This window comes from Pseudorca crassidens, chromosome 18 (genome assembly GCF_039906515.1).
Source record: "Pseudorca crassidens isolate mPseCra1 chromosome 18, mPseCra1.hap1, whole genome shotgun sequence".
Lineage (NCBI taxonomy): Eukaryota > Metazoa > Chordata > Mammalia > Artiodactyla > Delphinidae > Pseudorca > Pseudorca crassidens.
In genome coordinates this window covers 61078732-61102536 of record NC_090313.1, presented here as the reverse complement: position 1 = coordinate 61102536, position 23805 = coordinate 61078732, and the positions used below count along the sequence as shown (strand labels likewise).

At 36.7% G+C, this 23805-nt stretch overlaps 1 protein-coding gene across 2 annotated transcripts in view; it reads left to right on the top strand.

Annotated features, from left to right (window-relative positions):
• SUCLA2 (succinate-CoA ligase ADP-forming subunit beta) overlaps positions 1 to 22701 on the top strand; it is a 48007-nt gene extending 25306 nt beyond the window's left edge. The window contains exons 5-11 of one of the 2 annotated variants that reach the window (XM_067713881.1): positions 1857 to 1985; positions 4899 to 5037; positions 11378 to 11539; positions 11634 to 11776; positions 16461 to 16581; positions 17309 to 17397; positions 21916 to 22701. In XM_067713881.1, coding sequence (XP_067569982.1) covers positions 1857 to 1985; positions 4899 to 5037; positions 11378 to 11539; positions 11634 to 11776; positions 16461 to 16581; positions 17309 to 17397; positions 21916 to 21990 — 858 coding nt within the window. In that variant the 3' untranslated portion in view covers positions 21991 to 22701. The remainder of the gene's footprint in view (positions 1 to 1856; positions 1986 to 4898; positions 5038 to 11377; positions 11540 to 11633; positions 11777 to 16460; positions 16582 to 17308; positions 17398 to 21915) is intronic. The other variant, XM_067713882.1, reaches the window with a different exon arrangement.
• The last annotated feature ends 1104 nt before the right edge of the window (positions 22702 to 23805 follow it).

The window sequence follows — 23805 nt, the reverse complement described above, 5'->3', positions numbered from 1 at the left end:
GGCTCACTTAGATGAAATAAAATGACTTTTCTTACCCATTTCCTTGCAGTTGAACTTGCTTGGAGTACTGCAACTTCTTAACTGTTTTCTGGTTTTCTCTAATAGGCATTTGGGGTCATATTATTGTTGTTGTTAAGTTAGTGTTTCTGTGGGAGAGCAAAATCTGGGGCTTTCTTTTCCACCATCTTGCTGACCCTGATGTCCAGAGTATTTTTGGGTAGTGGCAGTGGGGATGTGCAGGGGTTATGAAGTAGGAATGATTGACTGAATCATTGCCCACTAAGTTAAACTTAATCTCCAGGCCTCCTTCCCTCTTGGAAGTGTAGGCTGATATCATGTGGCTCAAAGCTCCAACCTTCTAATCACATCATTAGTCTTTCTGACCTGGTCAGTGCCCACCTGAGTCATCTCCTTTGTATTATCTAGGGGTCCATTGTGAGTCACCTCATTAACATAAACTCTCAGATGTAGGGGAGGGTTTAGAAGTTGCCTCCCATGCACTGGGGACAAAGGCCAGCCAAATTCTTTATTACACATGTATATTGAAATCTAGTCAGGCAGTATAAAATTTAAAAGGTACAAAGATGTACAGGGAAATACAAATCTTCCACCCATCCTTGTTCCTCAACCACCCAGTTTTTCTCCTGGAGGGCTGATACTTAAATCTTTTTTTGCCTAAATAACAGTTAACTCTCTTTAAAAAATAATAAATTCCGCCGCCACCGCCGCCGCCACGCCTCCCCCACCCTGGTCCCTTTGGCTATTGCCATATTTTGAGGATTTGAAGGACTGTATTGTTCTCCAAACAGTAATGAATATAATATTATTCCTTTACATTATACCTTGAAATGAATTTGTTACTGAAACACTTAGGTACTGGGATAGAAAAGTGAAATTAGTCTTTTGAGGTTTTTTTTTTCCTGGATTAAGAATAATATATTCACTGTAGAAATTTTTTTTAAAATAGTGACACATAAAATAACAAAAGTCTTATGATTTAATGTTTTATTTCTTATCTTTTTTCTGCTTGTGTGAATAGTGGGAGGGTGCATATTTAAGCACACTTTATGTTAAAAAAAACACAGTTGAGAATAGAATCTAAGGTTTTGTATCATTTTTTCCCAGATTACACTGCTGAGATCATTTTCCTTTCCAGATGCATTAAATAATCTTTAGTAGCATGGTTTTACCATTTCCTTGTTTTTGCATGTTAAGATTATTTCTGGTTTTGTGCATAAATTAGCAAATCTATTAGATAATTTTACTTTGTTTTTTTCTTGATTGATTTTAGAAGACTTAAAAGTTAACTTAATTGTTTGGTATTTATCATCTTACCTTCTTATATTGCTCATGATAATAGCCAGAGCTATTCTTTCAAGGTAGGTAGCTTTCTTTTTTACTGACTTCTAGTAGGGCTAGAGCTTATAAAATCAGGACCTTTTGTTCATTAGGCTTTCCCTATTAAATATCAGTAAACTGTTTTATGATTTTTTTAATGTTCTTTAAACAATACTTTAATGTCCCTTCAGTTCTTGTGAAAAATGCATAGGTTATATTTCACATATGTATATGATTATATTAAGTTGTTTGGTATACATTTGTATCTGTTTTTAATCTTTTTCCCTCACAGGTGAGCCATTGTCTTCCTCTTCCTTTTCACTTCTTTTCCATTATTTCAATTGAACACTTAGCGGGGGCATTGTGCAGGTGATGCAAGGATAAATTCTCAAGGGAATTTAAGAATAGTGGGGAGTGATAGATGTATAAGTCTGATAGTGTACACAAATAGATTTTAAGATTTTATTGACGGTTCCAAAATAAAATCTAGATATTTTGGCTGTTTCCCCTCCTGCTAGGGTCCTGTATTGATAGGAAGTTCTCAAGGTGGTGTCAACATTGAAGATGTTGCTGCTGAGACTCCTGAGGCCATAGTTAAAGAACCTATTGATATTGTAGAAGGCATCAAAAAGGAACAAGCTGTTCGGGTATGTTGTACTCCGAAACATTTCTAGCTTTTGATTGGATAATTACAACCCTTAAAGAGAATTAACTGTGTAAGTGAAGTGATTGACAAAACTTCTTAAAAAATTTTTTTGTGTCAAGGCATGTTAATATGTAGTTTGAAATTGCAACTTTTTAGAAGTATCTAAAGCGTTTTTCTTCATATCCTTCATAAATATTTTACTATGTATCTTTAAAAGATAAGGATTCTTTTAAAATAGCCACTATACCATTCCATCACTAGTAAAACTAACAATAACTTCTTAATATCATCACTTACCCAGTCATTCAAATTCCCTAATTGTCTCAATTTTTTTTTTCTTTTACAGTTTGAGTTGGGATCCACTAAGTTTTTTCATTGTGGTTGGTTAATAGGTCTCATAGGTCTTCTTCTAGTTTATAGGTTTCCTTTCCCTCACTTTCTTCATCCATTTTCTTTCATTTTGTTGAAGAACCTGGGTTAATTATACTTTATTGTTTTTCACAGTCTGGATTTTACATCCCCATGGTGGCATTTAACATGTCCTATCCCCCCTTTATTTCCTGTAAGTTGTATGGAATGGTAGGGACACTGTCTCATATATCCCTACGATAGATCAGTGATTTTATTTTTGGGGGGTTTTATGGACGCTTTTAAGAATCTGTTTAAAGCTGTGGACTTTCTCTCAGTGTATGTACATACTCGGTAAATTTTGCCTACAGTTTCAATAGTTTTCTGTACCATCCTTCTTGTGTGCCTCTTCCTCCCATTCGATTCCCACCCCACCCAAAAAAAGCCCCCCAAAAGAAAAACTTAACCATGAAGTTTAGTATTATGGCCTGTGAGAGTTGCTTGTTAATGTTTGTAATACTGCTATTAAATTGTTTAGCTTATATATAAAAAATGAGTGACCCATCTTAAAAAGAAGTTTGAATATTAAAGTTTGAATGAAATTAACATCTCTTATTAGGAAACTGTCAAAAGAAGCTTATGGTATCGAAGTACAGTAGAGCAGGAACTTTGACTGATACAAAGATTTCCCTGCTAAAGCATGAAGAAAGTCATTTAGGCAAGTGAATGGTATAAATGTTTAAAGGGGACAGAGATTTGATTCATTAGGTAGTTATGTGAGAGTGATGACTGGAGACTTAAATTTAAATGAGAAAGAAAACACTTGATTTACAAGAATACTTGAAGGAATAATCTACTAAGATTGTACCTTTTTGAGTGATGGATGAACAGAAATAGTTCCCAGCACAGTGCTAGACAAACTAATTTCATACTGGGCTGATCAGAATTCTTTTGTAATTCTCAGGTGTTTACATTTAAAACAGTAGATTGTAACCTAGTGAAAATCTTTCTAAATGAAATGGTACTTTATTTCTCATCATTCTTTGTTTTGAAATGTTTTAACCCAAAATTACATTTCTTAGTTTGATCATCCACTTTATTTTCATTTGATTATTTGCATTTGTCTTCTTGCAAGAATCACATTCACTTTCAAAGAATTTAATATTTTCTGTTATTGAAAGTCAGATGTATTGTAGCCTTAGATAGCAATTGGAAGAGAGGAAAAAGCTACTCCATAGGTTTCCTGATCAGCTGCAACAGTTAGGATAAAAAAAGAGACATGTGGCTTCTATACCAGTGGTTCAGAATTGCTTATACAACTTTAAAATATTATGGAGTTTTGGTCCACTATAGAACTTGTGAACCACAACTTCTGGGTTGAGACCTTGGTGTATGCATTTTTAAAAAAGCTCTTCCGGGCTGCCCTGAAGAGCACAGTGGATAAGAATCTGCCTGCCAATGCAGGGGATACAGTTTCGATCCCTGGCCCGGGAAGATCCCACATGCCGCAGAACAACTAAGCCCACGCGCCACAACTACTGAAGCCCGTGTGCCTAGAGCCCATGCTCCGCAACAAGAGAAGCCACTGCAATGAGAAGCCCGTGCACCGCAATGAAGAGTAGCCCCTGCTCGCCACAACTAGAGAAAGCCCATGTGCAGCAACGGAGACCCAACACAGCCAAAAATAAATAAATAAATAAATAAAAATTGAAAGGAAAAAAAGCTCTTCAGGTATATTTAGGGAGGAATCTCTGCTCAAGACTGTAAACTTTTCTACTAGATTAGAAGCTTAAGTACCTGTATATCTTTTGAATCTAGCATATATTAGGTGTTCAGTAGATTTTTGAATGAATGGGATAATACTTGTTTGACTGGATGTGTCTTCATTGCTTGGTAGACACTCTTCATAAATTACCTAAAAGGTAAAATAGGGTGAATTAATATTTTGGCCATTGGACCATTTGGATTATCAGTCTGCCTTTTATATGTAGTTTTAATAAAATATAAGTCTCTATTTTCAGTTTAGGTTGGCCATAAGGCTTAGTGGTAGTATGGAGGCTATGGAATAACACAGGAGGAACAGGAATTGAGGCGAATGACAAGTCATTTGACCTCTCTGAATCTTTTTTTTTTTTTTTTTTGCGGTATGTGGGCCTCTCACTGTTGTGGCCTCTCCCGCTGCGGAGCACAGGCTCTGGACGCGCAGGCTCAGCGGCCATGGCTCACGGGCCCAGCCGCTCTGCTGCATGTGGGATCTTCCCGGACCGGGGCACGAACCCGTGTCCCCTGCATCGGCAGGCAGACTCTCAGCCACTGCGCCACCAGGGAAGCCCTGAATCTCTTTCTTTGTAAAATGGGCATACTACCTGCTTTGTGAGGATTTTGAATAAAAACTTTTGTTTAACCATTTAGTGATAGTAGATGCTATTTTAGTGATTAATGTTTAACCATAAATGAGTCATGTTTATTATTTAAATGATAAACTACAAGGTTTTTTATTTGTAATAATTTAATGTTGATTGGATGTATACAGCATTCCTATAATAAAGAGACAAATTAATTTCAGCTTGCACAGAAGATGGGATTTCCAGCCAATATTGTGGATTCTGCAGCAGAAAACATGATTAAGCTTTACAACCTTTTTCTGAAATATGATGCAACCATGGTAGAAATAAATCCAATGGTAGAGGATTCAGATGGAGCTGGTAAAGTATCTTTTATCAAACATTGATTGTCTGTTTATCCACTTATCATATTCTTCACTGAGGAAGTTGAACTCATAAGGAAGTGAACTCATTTCTATGTAGAAGCTTATTTTATAATGAAAAGAGTGAATGTGAACAAATATTAAAGAGACCCTTTAAAACAAACACCTTAAATATATATTTATGTACACACAGAGGGGTTAAAGCTGCACTGTATGGCAGCTACCAGTCACATGTGGCAGTTAAAATTAATTGAAATAATATAAGATTAAAATATTTCTCAGTTGCACTAGTTACATTTCAAGTGCTCTGTAGCCCCATGTATTGGACAGCTCTGTATTGGACAGCACACATAAAGAACAATTTCATTATTGCAGAAATTTCTGTTGGGCAGTGATGGATTAGAGTATCCACTACAGTAGTGAATAAATAGTTGTAGTTTTGGGGAATTAGCCATTTTAGTCTCCCCAGGTTTCAAACTTTAGAGACACCATGATTGTTATTGTACAAAGTGTGTATTCTGATGCTAGAGTCATTTAATATTAGGGAAGTAAGATTAGCTTGTCACTTTGACAGCTTTTCTTTTACGTATGTTTAAAAGGTAAATCAGGTTTTGAATTACCATGCTTTCCATGTATAGTTTTTCTAAAACTATAAGTTGCTTTATTGTAGCCTAAATTTTTCTTGATATTTTACATTAATTGCTTCTGTTGCTATAATTTGTTTGATTTTGTTTCACGTCTCTTTGGACATTTCTAATCTTCTTAAGCATTTGTAGATCTCTTTCACTTTTATACTTCTAATTAGTTATATTCATTATTATAGAAGTCAATTTTTAGCTGGTCATTTATATGGTTGTATAAAGAAAAATGAGTAAGTTTTCTTGTGATTGTAGAGGTAGTTTATAAAACTAAAAATAATTAAATTTTTTTAAAGCGTGAGGGCTGATGCACATTTTAAAAATGAAATGTCCAGTGAAGGAGAATTATCTGTATGAAACCGATATTTTTTTTTAAGGGAGGCAGTTCTTACCTATTTATTCTTTTAGATTGGCATTACTTAATCCTTTGTGGGTCAAGGACAAATTTTAAGAAATGCAGTGAAAATTGCATGAAAGCGAGTAACCCTCACCAAGGAGTCTGCACCAGTGTTCCCATGTGTGCATGTGCATATGCACTGTTTTTCATGCAGTTTAGGGGTTCTCAAACTCCTTGAAGCCTTTGGTCCTGCATTTGGTACTTGGATGTCCAATTACTAACTCCTATTGCTAGGCAACCTTTAGAATCCTTTTGTCAGGTTTCAAAACCGATCATTCTGGAATTTTTTTTTTTTTTTTTGCTGTACGCGGGCCTCTCACTGTTGGGGCCTCTCCCCCTGCGGAGCACAGGCTCCGGACGCGCAGGCTCAGCGGCCATGGCTCACGGGCCCAGCCTCTCCGCAGCATGTGGGATCTTCCCAGACCGGGGCATGAACCCGTGTCCCCTGCATCAGCAGGTGGACTCTCAACCACTGCGCCACCAGGGAAGCCCCATACTGGAATTTTATTGGAATTGTATTCATCCTATAAATTGTTGGGGAAAAATTAACATCTTCCTAGTAATCAGTTTTTCCAACTAGAAATACCTATTTTTCCATTTATGTAAGTCTTGATTTATACTTTTTTAAGTAAGACTTATTTTCTTTGGGTAGGTATTATATTTCTTTTTAGATTTATTTGTAGAAGTATTTTTTTGTGGCTATTTTGATTGGGATCTTTTCTGCCATTGTATTTTCTTACTGTTTATTGCGGTATACAGAGACTGTTGATTTTGTTCTTCATTTGAAGATTTTAATTCTATTGTTGTATTTGTTTTCTAAGTATTCTAAGTATACTTTGGTTTCCTATAGTAGGAAATAGTAGGTTTCCTCTATTTAACGAAAACATAGCAAATACCATATGCTAGGCACTATTGTAAGAACTTTTCAGATATGGACCCCTATAGTTCATTAAATGTTTATAGCAGTTCTGTGAGGTGGATACTATTACTATCCTTATTTTATAGGTTAGGAAACTGAGTTACCAAGAGGTTAAGTGACTTGCCCAGGGACACATGGCTAGTGGTAGAACTGGGCGGTGAATCTAAACAGTCAGCTGCAGAATTTGTGCTCTTACATATGACACAGTTGTATGACAGGGATATTTTGGGTAGAGAGTAGTATATCAGCATTATTGGAGTAGGAAGAGATTAGCAATAAGGTATATCTTTTAGGTTAGGAAGCTGTAGCAGTAGTCCAAGCAGGAGGTAACAAAGGCAGTGGGAATGGAAAGGAGAAGGCTTTATTTTACAGATGAGTTCAAGCTCAGGCTCTGTTAGCAGATCTACATTTCTCACAGTACTTTCTTTATATATTTTGAATGGAGGCTTTAGACCAATGCAGACTATGTAGTTATAAACATATGCAGATTGATACGTTTTATTTATAAGGTTCATATTGAGTTTCAAAAGTAATATTTTTAAAAATAGAAAATATAGATATTTGTCTCCTTTTGGTACCAAGTTACCATATGACAAGATAGAATATACATTTGGGAAAATTATCATAGTATTCCTTAAAATAGTAGTTTAAGGATATTTTGAATGACTAAATTTGGAGTTATTTCCTTTGTGCACAGTTTTTTTGGAACATATATGCTGCATAGAATGAAGTATACCTCTTAATTTGTACCGGTTTACTTGTTTGAATAATTGTAAGAGGAAAGCATATAGACTCTAGACTTATTTTCCTAGTAATGCTCTGAAAACATAGGGTAATATAATATATATATATATGTATATATTTGAATACAATTGCTTAAATAGCTTATCATACCTTTGCCATCATTGGGGTTTCTGAGAGATCTTCCAGTGATTACTGATCTTCCCTGACAGAGTTCTAACTAAAATGGATCTGACAACTAAATTACACCATTAGACAGACTTAATAAATCTATTCAAATATGAGGCTTTAACAGGGCAGGCCTGTCAGGGATAGACTGTGCCTTGGGAATAGCAGTTGGAAATGGTTGCTCGCTGTGGGAAGCTTACTCCCAAGAGGAAGAAGGATTGAGCAGAATTATGCATGCCTAGTTTTATAATATCTAGATTAACTAGACAGATAATTTGTGTCCTTTCCTCTGGGAAGAATTAAGTAGAGACAGTGAGAGACAGATCTTATACTAAGTGAACGTGAAAGGAAGCATCAGGAGTGGGGAAGATTTGATCCCGCCGCCTCCCCCCCAAACATTCCTTAGTATTTTCTTTACCCACTGAGCTCAACCATCAAGCCTGTGATCTATCAGGGTGGATGTGGAGCTCTTGAGGGAGGAGAGGTTAGCTGTCTGTTTGGGTAATCTTGTTCTGACTTTGAAGCTGCCTTTCCAATCCCAGCCATTGTTCCTCTGGCTATTATATGGGAGCATCTATAGGTAGTTTGGATTTTTACCCCCAGAAATTTCTAAAATGGGTCAAAATAGTACACCAGTATCAGCTTTAAGAAAGTGTTATGCTCAATTCTGAAAATTTATTCTTTTCTGTTTCTGACACCACATTATGTCCAGTCAGGTTGTCTATCGGAATTTCAAAAGTTCATCAGTGAGATTAGATTATGGCATTAAAATACTCTGAAATACTCTAATAGTAGATTACATAAAGACACAGCTGGATTTAAAGTCCAAATGTGATAAAAGTCCAGAGGACCTAGAGAACTGAAGTCCCAAGTCACATTCTCTTATCTGAGTTAGAAGTTCAAAGAAATTAATGTTCTTTCTAATTTTGTAAATATTTTGATTGAATGAGAGGTTATGAATTCTAGATAGTTTTAAAATTCTTTTAGCCATGGCAGTTTGGACTGTCTGTCACAGGAATGGGTAGAGTTTCTTTGTGATTTCAGAAGTTATATTATTTGAATTTCAGATCTCTTATGTGCCTGAATTCTAAAAGTGTACAAAAGGTTAATAATACATATAAGTTTATCACAGCTTTGACCCTCAATTACCAAATTTGGAGAAACCCCTCCCCCCAAACTCAAGCCATTCCCACTGCCAGGACAGTGATCCCACTGCCAGGCACAATAATATTCTCAGAACCATGTACTTCGTTTTATCAAAGATCGTGGCAGAAACTCAGTGAAAGCTGAATGAAAGAGAATGGACTGATATTAGTCTCCCCAGGATGCCAGTTGTCTTGATTATCTTACCTATGGACCTGAAATCAGTTGAGAGAAATCTCCAAGTAAGGAATTAATTTTGGCCTGGTGCATTTGTGACTTCTGGGGGGAGGAAACCCAAAATGTACATTTCTTAAAAGTTTTTCCTCTTTTGAACACTAGGAATTGAGTATGGGCTCTGTTTACTGATATTACACATACCCTTGCTTTTAGCAGAATTGTCAGTGGCTGGTTCTACTGACTGTTGCAGGGCTCAGGTCTAGGAAATACGCTTCCTAGGTATTTCACCCCAAGTATGTTTTTATTGGAGAATCACCATCACCTGAGTGAACCTGTCTTTATCTTCTTGAGTCTATATACTTTAGAGGCCTACTAAGGATTAATGCCTTTACTATGTGTTCCTCATTGTTTTTTGAATGGCATGTTAATTTTATTAATTTAATAGATATATGGTTGACTCTTGAACAACACTAATTTGAACCATGAGGGTCCACTTATAAGCAGATTTTTTTTTCAATAAGTATGTACTACAGTACTACATAATCTGTGGTTGGTTGAATCTTTGGATGCAAAACTGCAGGTATGGAGGGCCAACTGTAAAGTTATATGCAGATTTTTTTGCTAACATATCTTGAGCACTTTTTGCATTTACTAAAGCATTCTTCTAAAACACTTATTTTAATATTTGTAAAATTTGTCATATATAGATATGCCACAATTTATAACTATAAATTTATAAATGATTATCAAAATACAAGGGATCTGAAGGATCACAATCCAAGAAACATACATATTATCATTCACCAGTGATTTCAGATATTGTACTTTTTAGTTCCAAATTTTCAATATGGTTCCTTTCATAGTTTTATTTTCTGCTGAGATTACTTATGTGGTGCTTTATTATGACCATATTTTCCCTTAAATCATTAAACATGTTTAAAATAACTATTTCACAGTCCTCTGATACTTTAAAATTTGAGTCATCTTGAGTTTGGTTTCTTTTGACTGCTTTGTCTCTTTATTTTTGGTTACATTTTCCTGTTTCTTCACAGATCTAATAATTTCTAGTTGTATACTAGACATTTTGGGAGACTGAATTCTGTCAGCTTCCTCTGAAAGAATGTTGGTTTTTGTTGTTAATAGTTAATTTGGCTGACTCTAAACTTTGTCTCTTGTTTTGTGCAACAGCTGAAACTGCTCAGTTCTTTTAGCCTCTATCTGTTCAGGAATAAGGAGAAAGTTGTAGTTACATTGGAGCAAGGAAGGGATAGAATACATATTGAAAGCTAAAGTCAGAGAATTAACCTTCATAAGGGCCATTTTGGTAGAGTGCTGGAGGTAAAAGCCTGATTAGAGTGGATTTAAGAGAGAATGGCAGGAGAAAAACTTGTACTGGTATAGGGAGTTTTTTAAGCAGGGCTTGGCAGATGTAGTCTCAGTTACTGCTATTTCTCTACTTGTTCTTCTCCTTCTTCCTTTACCCTTTCTTTCTTCTTTCTTCTTCATAACATGTTAAAAATATAAAACCCTTTGTAGGCTCACAGGCCATAAAAAAACCAGCACAGGCTGAATCTGGCCCATAGGCCATAGTTTGCTGACCCCAGGTTTAAAGAGACAGCTCTTTCCGTGAGTTATGTTGTATAGAAAGAGGAGAGTAAGGGGGTGGGGGGAGGTAGTGAGTAAAGAGTTTTTTCTTTCTTTTTATTGAGGTGGGGGAAAGAACAGCATTTTTACAAGTCAGTTTGATTTAGCCAATAGAAAAGTGGGGTGGGGTGGAATTTACAGTGCAAGAAAGACAGAATTAGCGGAACAATCCCCTTGAGTTGAGACCCTGGGCCCAAGCAAAGGAGTTAGCTAGGAGCATGGACGGTTAATTCTTGGTAATTAAAAAGAAAATTAAATGCTTTTGAGGGTTTTTTTTTCCCTTCTTTATCTGTTGCTTAGGATAGGTGTAGAACCAGTAACTTTGATGGGGCAGTTTTAATTTTCACATATTCTTTTTCAAGAAACAGTTTGAATTAATTGTGAAGATAAATTGAAATACTTTAGTAAGTAACAAAATGTGTTTTTCTTCTGAAGTCAAAAATATTTGATTACTGTATAGTTTATTGTGTCTATCTTGAAATTAACATCACTTTATTTTTTTCCTTCAAAGTGCTATGTATGGATGCAAAGATCAATTTTGATTCTAATTCAGCTTATCGCCAGAAGAAAATCTTTGACCTACAGGACTGGACCCAGGAAGATGAAAGGGACAAAGATGCAGCTAAGGCAGATCTCAACTACATTGGCCTAGATGGAAATATAGGCTGTCTAGGTACCACCTGTTTTTATGTTAAGAGTTGGATTGGCTAAGCTTAATTTATTTTCTTTGTTTGTTGCTTATACAAATCATTTTCCCTTCTTGATAGTAAATGGTGCTGGTTTGGCAATGGCCACAATGGATATAATAAAGCTTCATGGAGGGACTCCAGCCAACTTTCTTGATGTTGGTGGTGGTGCCACAGTCCATCAAGTAACAGAAGCATTTAAACTTATCACTTCAGATAAAAAGGTAGGGGCAGAACTTATGTTTTAGAATTTGAATGGAGAGAAGTAACCTGATTAATTAGTAAATGTGGTCGTTATAGTAGTTGAGCGTTAAAGTTCAAAAGTCGTCAATAGTTTGGAAAAGTTTGCTGAAATCAGTAAAATAAAAGTTAGCAAGAAAGAAAGATAAACTTTCCCATTGTGATTTAGAAAACAAGGTGAAGAAATACTGGATGGTATTAGATAATACTATAAACGGTAGTGATTTGGCATGAGAACCCATTACTATAGAAAAAATTTTGGAGCTGTTAGTTGACTAAAAAAGCCAGAAATCTGGAAAGTCTGTAAAGCTAAAAAGAAAATAAAAATCATCTTTAATTCTATCCAGGCATAGCTTTTGTTACTATTGATTTGATTTATTTTCTTTAAGACTTGTTAATGCTTATATATTTCACACATACACTCATACACATTGCATATGTATCATTCTAGAAACAGCTTTATTAAGATATAATTCATGGGGCTTCCCTGGTGGCGCAGTGGTTAAGGATCTGCCTGCCAATGCAGGGGACACGGGTTCAAGCCCTTATCCGGGAAGATCCCACATGCTGCGGAGCAACCAAGCCTGTGTGCCACAACTACTGAGCCTGCACTCTAGAGCCCGCACACCACAACTACTGAGCCCGTGTGCCACAACTACTGAAGCCTGTGCACCTAGAGCCCATGCTTTGCAACAAGAGAAGCCACCGCAAGGAGAAGGCTGTGCACCACAAGGAAGAGTAGCCCCCGCTCACCGCAACTAGAGAAAGCCCACACGCAGCAACGAAGGCCCAGTGCAGCCTAAAATAAATAAAAATAAACCAAAAAAACCCCCAAAAACCTGGCTTCCAAAAAAAAAAAAAGATATAATTCACATGCCATATATTTCACCCATTCATATATATATCTTTCAATACACACATTTTGAGTCTTTTTTTGCTAACATATCTTGAGCACTTTTTGTGTAAAATATTATTCTAAAACACTCATTGTAATGTTTGCATAATCTGTCATATATAGATATGCCATAATTTATAGTTACGAATTTATAAATAATTATCAGAATACAAGAGATGTGAAGCATTGTGATCCAAGAAACAGACATATTATCATTCATCAGGTATTTTTTTAAGGAATATATCTACTGTGTGACCAATGTGGGTTTTTGTTTGTTTTTCTTTTTTGCGGTACGCGGGCCTCTCACCGCTGTGGCCCCTCCCGCCGCGGAGCACAGGCTCCGGACGCGCAGGCCCAGTGGCCACGGCTCACGGGCCCAGCCACTCCACGGCATGTGGGATCCTCCCGGACCGGGACATGAACCTGCGTCCCCTGCATTGGCAGGCGGACCCTCAACCACTGCACCACCAGGGAAGCCCCAATGTGGGTTTTTTTAAGGCTTATGGAAATAAGATAATGGCCTTCATGTAACTAGTCTTACTGAATTTAGACTGAGAATTTGTCATTGGTAGGGATCAAGATACCTTGAACTGTGTTGAGAATTGAATGAGTTGGGCAAGGGGAAGGAAATGTGCAGAGGCATGGGGTCCAGAGAGGGCCACTGTGTTCATGGATTGGTAAGATGCTTATGCATAAAGATGTAGCATTATTGGGATGAATGATAAGGAGTAATGTTGGCAAATTGAGATCCAAGTTGTGAAGATCCCTGTATCTATAGCTAAGGAGTTTTGAATTTAATACTTCTACCCCAGCACATTTACAAATATATATATCAACTCCTTACCTTTTTGTTTTTTTATTTTTAAAAAAGAAGTTAATTCTGCTAGTAAAGTGTGAAATGGAGAATAGGGAGACACTGGCAGAAGGTATCAATTTGGTTATTATACCTGCTTGTTGGGAAGGATGAAGAGGTCCATAACAAAGGCAGTGTCAGTAAGAATAAAGCAATGAAACCTACACTGCTGAGATAGAATCCTTAAGTTCATTTTTTTCCTTTTTGGGCGTGGCATGGGGAGGGATTGGTTGGGACTTCTGGCTGCAGAGAATCATTGGTGATATCTTTTGTGCTGTCAGAAGCAAAGTAAAGAAATTTGGTATTTTTGAATGAATGTGTTAAGTTTGCCCTGTGGTGATTATACCTGGTAGATAGTTGTAAAGATATTCTTCCTATAATGGTCAGATGTGTATTTGAGAGTCCTCAGTATATTGAGAAAAGTTGAAGTGTTAGGCGTTGGTGATATGACTCATGCAAGTGATTTGAGGAAACCAAGAATGGAACCTGGCTCCTCCCACCCAGTGCTGAAGGACTGAATAAAGAAGGAAGACCCAATAAAAGAGGGAGAGAACAAACTGACAGAGATGGTTGCAGATCAGGAGAGAGTGGTGACATCAAAGGCCAGGGTGAAGAGTTCTGGGAAGTAAGGGAATGGGCAGTAGTGTTAGATGCTGAAAGAGAGGAGAGGGGGACAGAGGCCAGGCTGCAGTGGGTTGAGTTGTGATTGGGAATTGAGGGTGTGGAGTCATACAGGAGAGTTACTCTTTCGGTGGTGGAGTCTGAGGAGGCACAGGAGGACGTAGTGCTCGCAGTTGAGTGGAGGTCGGCTTGAGAAGAGCTGTGCAGTGTATGCGTGTTTGTGTAGAAGACCAAGAAGATGGGTTGTTTCTAGCTGGAGAAGAGATTTGAAGATAAAGAAGAGAGTGAATATAGCTAAAGGAATGGAGACCTGGAGGAGACACAGTACAGTAATTAGTGATGAGGTTAGTTTTGGAGAGGAGGTTACTCCTTAAGGTATTACTGGAAAAGGAAGATCATATGCCAGAAGTTAGAGAGTTTGAAGTGGGATAGGAGGCTCATGAAGAAGGTTGAAAGGTATGAGTCAGACTATTGCTGATGAATCATTATTATACTGCTCTTCAGGTTATGCTCGTGTTTCACAGGTTTGGTGTTTGGTTTTGTTTTTTCCCACTCTTTTACTTTTCTTGAAGTTGGAACGGATAAACTAATAGGCTGGAATCATGTATTATTTGAATGGGGACGCAGGTAGACTGGGTATGAGAGAGGAGTGGCTATGAGGAAGCTGAGTGTGCCCACGACAGTGTCATTGGTTTGCTCAGCTGTGGCTTCTAGGCTCTATAGTGAAGCACGCCAGATTGGGGGAGAGCTGATAGACTGGTTGATTAGGAAGGGGTTGAGGGACTAGAGACTTTAAAAGATTGGATTTGTTAGAGTTAGAGATGAAAGGCATTAAGTGAAAGGAGAGGAGGTTGAGCAAGAGTGGGATTTAGACATTTGATATTGTAGAGACATTCATTCTGGCCAGGTCAAGGATTTGTCCTTGGTAGTAATCAGTTGATATGGACTGGAGGTAAAAGTGACATGGTAGAGCTCCAGTCACTTGAGGCTCAAGTGCTAGATGATGCCTGTGGTGCGTACTGTAGCTATCCCACATGCGGCAGGAGGGGGTGAGATGGGAGGGTGCCAGAGTCCACTGTGAATTCTGTTCCATTATGAATTCTAGACCTTTATTTCTTGAAGTATAGAAATAATAGTGGTAAAGATAAGGAATGCTTAGTATAACTCAGTGTGTCTCAACTTTTTTCCTGTCATGGCATTCACAGAAAGTAACATTTCAGTGGGGCATGGGAGGTACATGGGGAAGGTTGCTTGTTGTCAGAGGCCACTGGCTTAAGGTGCCAGCCGTCCCAGAACCTTCCTAATTGCTCTAAGGCAGCGGTCCCCAATCTTTTTGGCACCAGGGACCGGTTTCGTGGAAGACAGTTCTTCCACGGATGGGGTGGGGGTGGGGGATGGTTCATGCGAACGATGGGGAGTGGTGGGAAGCGATGGGGAGTGGTGGGGAGCGGTGGGGAGCGATGGGGAGCGGTGGGGAGCAATGGGGAGCAATGGGGAGCGGCAGATGAAGCTTCGCTCCCTCACCCACTGCTCACCTCTTGCTGTGTGGCCCAGTTCCTAAGAGGCCATGGACCGCTACCGGTCCGTGGCCCAGGGCTTGGGGACCCCTGCTCTAAGGGGTGAGGGGAACAATATCTTGGTGTGTCTATAACCCATTTCTATCTCACTGGTTGAGAAGTTCTAGTGTAGCTGAATAAACTAAGCCTCTTTTTAAAAAACAAATAAGGTTTTTTTCTAAAGGATAGAAGAACAGCGATTCAGACTACTGGTGTGATGATGAAAGAATGCCAACCCAAATAGGCCCTGAGGTTTGGATGTGATGTGTAGCCAGGAGTGTCCATCCATACAGATGTTGAGTAATTTTGAGGGCCTGGTTTGTGTGAAGAGTTAGTAGAGTTGATGGGGAAAAATGAAGAGATGATAGTTAATGAGGACTAAATTGGAGCTCTTGCATATGATGTTGTCTTACAACATGGTCTGGGTTAGTAATGTTGGTAATGACTATGCTTAATAGGAAACAAGAAAATGGAATCAAGAGGTCTTGTTAATATGTGACAGGAGAGAAGAGACTGTGAGCCAGGTGTTGAAATTACCCAAGGAGGGGAAATAAGTTTTGCTAGGTGGTGGACTGCACACACTTCAGTGATGAGAGCTGCATGCAGAGAGTATGGCTGTTTGGTCTGAAAATGTTTCCATGAAGTTAACTTTTATCATAAGGCACAGATACTAGTGTTTTCTTGGGAAGGAAGGAAAAACAGTCATTCCTTTAAAATTTTAATCTAAAACATTTTATTGGCAGGTACTGTCTATTCTGGTCAACATCTTCGGAGGAATCATGCGGTGTGATGTTATTGCACAGGGTATAGTCATGGCAGTAAAGGATTTGGAAATTAAAATACCTATTGTGGTACGGTTACAAGGTAAGTGTAAAAGGATCTTGCAGTTGTTCTGTGAACTCTAATTGCTTAAAAGTTCATAATTCCAAGGGGTTTGGTTCATTTAGTTTTAAATTTAGTTTTAAATAGCTGTATATTTTTTTAACATCTTTATTGGAGTATAACTGCTTTACAGTGGTGTGTTAGTTTGTGCTCTGTCACGAAGTGAATCATCTATACGAATACATATATCCCCATATCCCCTCCTTCTTGCATCTCCCTCCCACCCTCGCTATCCCACCCCTCTAGGTGGTCACAAAGCACCGAGCTGATCTCCCTGTGCTATGTGGCTGCTTCCCACTAGCTATCTTTTATACATTTGGTAATGTATATATGTCCATGCCACCCTCTCACTTTGTCCCAATAGCTGTATTTTTAAAATGAGAGTATAGTAGGGAGTTTTTAAAACGTGGGTTAAAAAATTCTAACATTGGAGCAAAATTGTTCATAGTTTTGCTTACTATAAGTTGATACATTATTTATTTATTGTACGTATCTTGAATTTTGACTTGTCTGAATTACCATTAATGTGGTACGGCAAAGTATTTCACAAGGCAACTCCAGGTTTTTATAGTATTTGGTTTAGAAGCATTTGTATTAAATGACCAAAGTTAGTTGAAATTTCATATTTGTAAATGTATATTGTGACAAACATTTTAAATGGTTTTGTGTAGGTATTTAAAATGTCTATATTTGCATAAATCATTTCCAGGTACACGAGTTGATGATGCTAAGGCACTGATAGCGGACAGTGGACTTAAAATTCTTGCTTGTGATGACTTGGATGAAGCTGCTAAAATGGTAAACAGGTTATGTTGATCTGAGGATAAATTTGCAGTGTATGAAAGATTTATAAACATTTAGATTCTAAAATGAACCAGCTAATATTGCTAATAATGAGTGTTTCAGCTAAACACTAGTATTGAACCCCATATACCTATCACCCATCTTAAACAATTACCAGTTCATGCTCAAGTCGTGTCTCATCTTATTCTTACCTACTTCCTTCCTTGCCCATGATTATTTTGAAGCAAATCCCAGACATTATATTATTTCATACTTCTCATCATTTATCTGTAAAAGATAAAGGTATTGATGATATAAAGGGATTATTATTACTTGTTTCAGATGGGATAGTGGTATTATGTTTTATAAAAGAAAGAATTGAGTCAGTGTTGAAATTTCCCTGATTCTCTTAAATATTTTTTGCCTAGGTTCTTTGTTAGAATTAGAATCAAAAGTCTATGCTTGCAGTTGGTTAATATATCACTAAATTTCTTTTTATAGATTCTCCCTTGCCTCTTTTTTTATTCTTAACTTTATTTGTTGAAAAAACCAGGCTGATGGTCTTGTAGTGTTTCCTGTAGTCTGGATTTTAATTATTGTATTCATGGGGTGTCATTTAACATGTTCCTCTGCTCCTGTATTTCCTGTAAACTGGTAGTTCAATCAATAGGTTTGATCATATATGTATTTGATTTTGAGGAGTGGGGAGCAAGAATATTTTATGGTTAATTTTGTGTAATTCCATAAGGAGGTATATAAATGTCAGATAACTTCTCTTTTTGTAATACTAGCAGTCATTGACATTCATAACTTAGATCCAATATTTTATTTATGCAAAGTGGTGATTTTGTAACTCTGTGATTATTTATTATATGGCATACTTATAAAAAGCGAAACTTTCTTCTATCAACTGTTTGTTGGCATGAAGTACATTTTTCATAGAAAAAGCAGGATACTTACTTAATTCTTTGGTTTTATTGATCAGTTTTCAAAATAATGGGTTTGTTCCATTATGGCCTACTAAAGTGACCCAGGCTTTTTTGTTTCTTAGTTTTTGTTTTTAGGTGTGTGTGTTGCATGCACGCATGTATGCACATGCTATTTTGAACTCATGGATTTAAATATATTTGATGTGGTTCAGTCCATTTTAGTTATTTTTATTGATGCGTAGATTATCTCATCTTTGGTCAGTGGGAACCTCTTCAGGTTGACTCCTGAGTCCTTCCTACATGCCCTGTGATATGCTTTCTGATATGATGAGATTTTTCAGGCTCATCTTTACATTTCTTGCTGCAGACCTGGAATCAGCCAGATGGTGTTTAGACAGCACAATTTAAGCTTTAAGGGTGCTTACAACTATTGGGTTGTTCATTGTTTCTAGATATTTTTAAGTGGCAAATCTAGGAAAATATGTATTTTTTAAAGAGATAAATACATGAGTACATAACTTCCAATATTTCCAATGCAAATCCAAGGTACAGTTTTTTTTTCTTATCTGATATCTGTTTCTCTTTTTTCCCATTCTGTAGTAACATAAATATTCCTTTGCTTTGTCCCTCAATACAGACATGACAGTTTTAGAATAATAATACCAACAATATGACTACTGAAAGTAGTTCAAGACTTGTATGTGCAGTTCTTTTTGTCCTTTGAAGTATTTCCCATAATTTACTGGATTTTAAAATTCACATGAAACGGTTCTCTGTTTTATCCCACCTTTGATGCACGGTTAGCTTCATTTATTTATTTTAAAGGAATTGCTTAAAAATTTTTTTGTTATAATATTTCCAAATTCAAACTGTAAAACAAGGTGTACTTAGAGAATCTAGCCTTTATACCTACTCTTGTTTGTTCCTTCCCCATAGGTAACCAGTTTTTTTGTTTTCTTAGGATTTTTTTGTTCGTCTTTTCACTTTTTAAAAAACAAGCAAATAATGTATGTGTATACATATAGATTTATGTATACATATATGTCTCCACTTTCCCATATTATATGATGGTAACATGTATTTTACCTCATTTCTTTTACTTAACACTATATCTTGGTGCACACTCCCTAGTAGATACAGAGATGTTTTTAAATGAGAACTTCTGATTCTTTCCCACCTGTGCTTATAGACATTTCACAGAATACTCTTTGGGGCTATATGGTTTAATCAGTAACTAGGCTTTTGAGATTTGCTTTGTTAATGTGATAACTTTTCATAAGAATAATAAAGGTCTTATTTCCTTCTTTAGGACATAATTTGGGAAAAAACTTAGCTAGTAAATAAAATTCAACTGCAGTTTAGAGACAGAGGAATTTACACTCAGTGCTGAGTTTAAATTAAGATTTTGAGCAAGGGAATGAGAAAGTGTTTCAGAAAGCCTGTTTTGACTTTGAGATGTGGAGTCAATTGTTGAAGGGAAGAGTGAGGGACAGTAGGAATCTGGCTAGTGTAATAAATAGATGTGAGGTGAAGGTAATGGATAGGTTAGAACTTTTCTCTGAAAATATGCTTGTTTGCAATGAGAGCCTAAATTAAGAAAAGCTTTGTGGACATGGAGAGAAAGGAGAAGAATCAATAGGAGCTTGATCAATTAGACCATGAAAAATAAAAGTGAACAGTTGATTTTCGTTGTGTCTGTAGTCCTTCTCTACTGAGTAGGAGGTTATGGAAGTCATGACAATGTTAATAATATGAATATTAGCAACTGCTACCATTTATAATTTATTGTGCATGCAATGCTAAGCCTTTTTTTTTCTTCACGTATTATCTTATTTAATACAAGTTGGTGAAATAATCTCCATTTTTATAGATGAAGAAACAGAGGCTAGATAAATTAACTTATTCAGGATCATGTATCATAAGCATCAGAGTGGGATCTGAACTCAAGGTGTCTAACTTTAAAACCTTCTCTTAACTACGCTGCTGGGGAGGAGAGAAGCTAAATCTGTTGTTTGGTTTTAGATATGTATAATTTGTATATGTTGTATGGTACCAGCTGGATATTCCCAGACAGATTATAGAGAGAGCATTGGAATTCAGCTTGATAATTGTTAACTTACTGACAGAAAGTAAAATACTAACTCCTAAACCCAAGCTCCTATCCCAACATTGTAAGTTAAGATTATTTACATTTCTTAAAAGATTTATATATTTATTTATGGCCGCACTGCGAGGCTTGCGGGATTTTAGCTCCCCGACTAGAGGTTAAACTGGGGCCCGGCAGTGAAAGCGCCGAGTCCTAACCACTGGACCACTAGAGAATCGCTTTTATTTAGATATGCTTTGCGTTCTGTAGTATCCAGCTAAGACAGTCACTGTTTCTATCTTTAAAGATAAAGGCAGAAGATCTAAATAGACATTTCTCCAAAGAAGACATACAGATGGCCAACAGGCACATGAAAAAATGCTCAACATCACTAATTATTAGAGAAATGCAAATAAAAACTACAGTGAGTTATCACCTCACACTGGACAGAATGACCAGTCTGTATTTTAGTCTACAAATAACAAATGCTGGAGAGGGTGTGGAGAGAAGGGAACCCTCCTACACTGTTGGTGGGAATGTAAATTGGTGCAGCCACTATGGAGAACAGTATGGAGGTTCCTCAAAAAACTAAAAACAGAACTACCATATGATCCAGCAATCCCACTCCTGGGCACATATCCGGAGAAAACCGTAATTGGAAAAGATACATGCACCCCTATGGTCATAGCAGCGTTATTTACAATAGCCAAGACATGAAAGCAGCCTAAATGTCCATCAACAGATGAGTGGATAAAGAAGATGTAGTATATATATGCAATTGAATACTACTCAGCCATAAAAAAGAATGAAATAATGCCATTTGCAACAACATGGATGGACCTAGAGATCATCATTCTAAGTGAAGTAAGTCAGAAAGAGAAAGACAAATACCATATGATATCACTTATATGTGGAATCTAAAATATGACACAAATGAACTTATTTACAAAACAGAAACAGACTCACAGACATAGAAAACAAACTTAGGGTTACCAAAGGGGAAAGGGAGTTGGGGAGGGATAAATTAGGAGTTTGGGATTAACAGATACAAACTACTATATATAAAAAAATAACCAACAAGGACCTACTGTATAGCACAGGGAACTATATTCAATATCTATAAGGGATACAGAATCACTTTGCTGTACACCTGAAACTAACACAACTTGTAAATCAACTATAATTTTAAAAAAAGGAAAAAAATATGGATAAAATTTAGGCAATGATGAAGAGATATATACATATATCAGATATGTATTTATTTAATACTTTCTGATACTATATATATGAATAAAATCCAGTGTGGGTTATGGTGTGGGTTGTGAACAGTGTTAGATTTGACTATCCTTCAAGAGTGGCAAATGCTTGTAAGACTGTGAAGTGATTTATAACAATGTCAGAATAGCCCAGATATTTTAAATGAAAAAGACTGAACATGCAATTAATTTTACATTGACCAATCGTTCTGATTCTGTGTTTTTATGAAAATAGAGACAAAGCTTGTTTTTTTCCTTTCAGGTTGTAAAGCTCTCTGAGATAGTGACCTTAGCCAAGCAAGCCCAGGTGGATGTGAAATTTCAGTTGCCAATCTGATTTGAGAACCCAGTGGTTGGCTGAAGATGTTAAATGTGTTATAATTGTTAAAAATACTGAGTTCTGTATTATTATTGTTCCTTTTCTCTTTAGTGTGTGAAGATTGTAATTACCGTCTAGGCACAAAAACTTTTAAAAGCATTTGATCTGCGTTTAATTCTGTACAGAATGGGCTGTTTGTATAAAGTATGTGTAATGCAGTTATCTAGTTTGTTTTGTTGTAGCTTTCTTTCTCAGTTTTACAGAATGTCACTTGCAATATGCCAGTTTATTGTTGGGTACAGCATTCTTCATTGATAAGAGTCTTATGAATGAAATAAATATGAAGACAAAGCTTTATTCTTTAGTGTCAGAAATGTATTATATCTAATAACTAGTTTCATTAGTAGAGCAGTGTATTAAAACAATGTTTATATAAGAAGTGTTTATCTTCAACACCAAATACCTAACTAAATATATCAGTCACTATTTATAAACAGACCTTTCAAACACTCCCCAGAATATTCTTTTAAGTATTTCAGGAAAGTAACTTGTGAATTATTTGAGCATTGTTTTAATCTTTACAGAACATTGATATCTGCAAGTCCTCATGATCTTGTGGTATTGAGAAGAACCTGTAGGTTTGTATCATGTAAGGATATATTTACTAAGGACCTTGGCAGACAAAATTAACAATGTCAATTTAAATTAATAAAAAATCTCCCAATGTGATTTGCATTAATGTTTTTTTTTCTTTCTTAAGTAAACACAGTGAAGGTGATGTGTTTATCATTGCACTAAACACCTCTCAGGAACTGATTTGTAAATCATGTACTGGGGCATGATATTACATATTATAAAGCGACCTACAGATATTTCAGTTGAATTCTACTGTTTATGTGTGTGCCATCTGGTACCTTCTCGAAAAAGTCCACATTGTCTTTTGTGTCCCAATTTGTGTATGTGTGTGTGTGTGTATGTATATATGTGCATGCCCATCTTTTCTTCATTGCATAGAACAGTTGATATTTAACTATTAACAATGTTCAGACCATGTGATAATAACAGTGTAAGTACCATGGAAGGAAATACCAGCCAAGCAGTAGACTATGTATGTAAACATACTGGTGAATTTGAGAACTTACACCTATTTCTTAAAACGTGATCTCTCTCTCTCTCCCTCTCTCTCTCTCTCTCTCTCTCTCTCTCTCTCTCTCTCTCTCGCTCTCTCTCGCTCTCTCTCGCTCTCTCTCTCTCTCACACACACACACACACACACACACACACACACACAGAGTGAGAGGCCGCATAGCATAATTGATTATGAGCGCAGAATTTGAAAGTGAATCTGGTTTGAATCTTGGCTCCACTACTTACTAGCTATATAAGTTGGGCAAGTTTCTAAATTTCACTGTACCTCAGTTTCCTCAAGCTCCTTTCTCATCTTCACTAGAATTATTTAGAGGGGAGAGGGAGACAGAGGCAGAGAGAGGGAGGGAAATTATATAGAGAACACATGAAATATATATATATTGAAACCAACTATATGTATATCATATGTTTATATATTGGTCTGTCTTCCCTGCCTATACATTAAAAGACTAAGAGCCATTAAACCATTTAAAATTGTGATAAAGTTATAATTAAAAGTCCAAGTCTTTACCTTTTAATTAAAAAAAAATCATTCTAAAGAATGCCAGCCAATGATTAGCTCAGAAGATATTGGCATTTGTATTGGTTGGGTCTAGTCAGGAATTAAAGACAATGCTTGGTATTTCAGAGAGGATGTAATGCCAGTGTTCTAGTTATCTATTCTTGCATAATACATTATCCCCA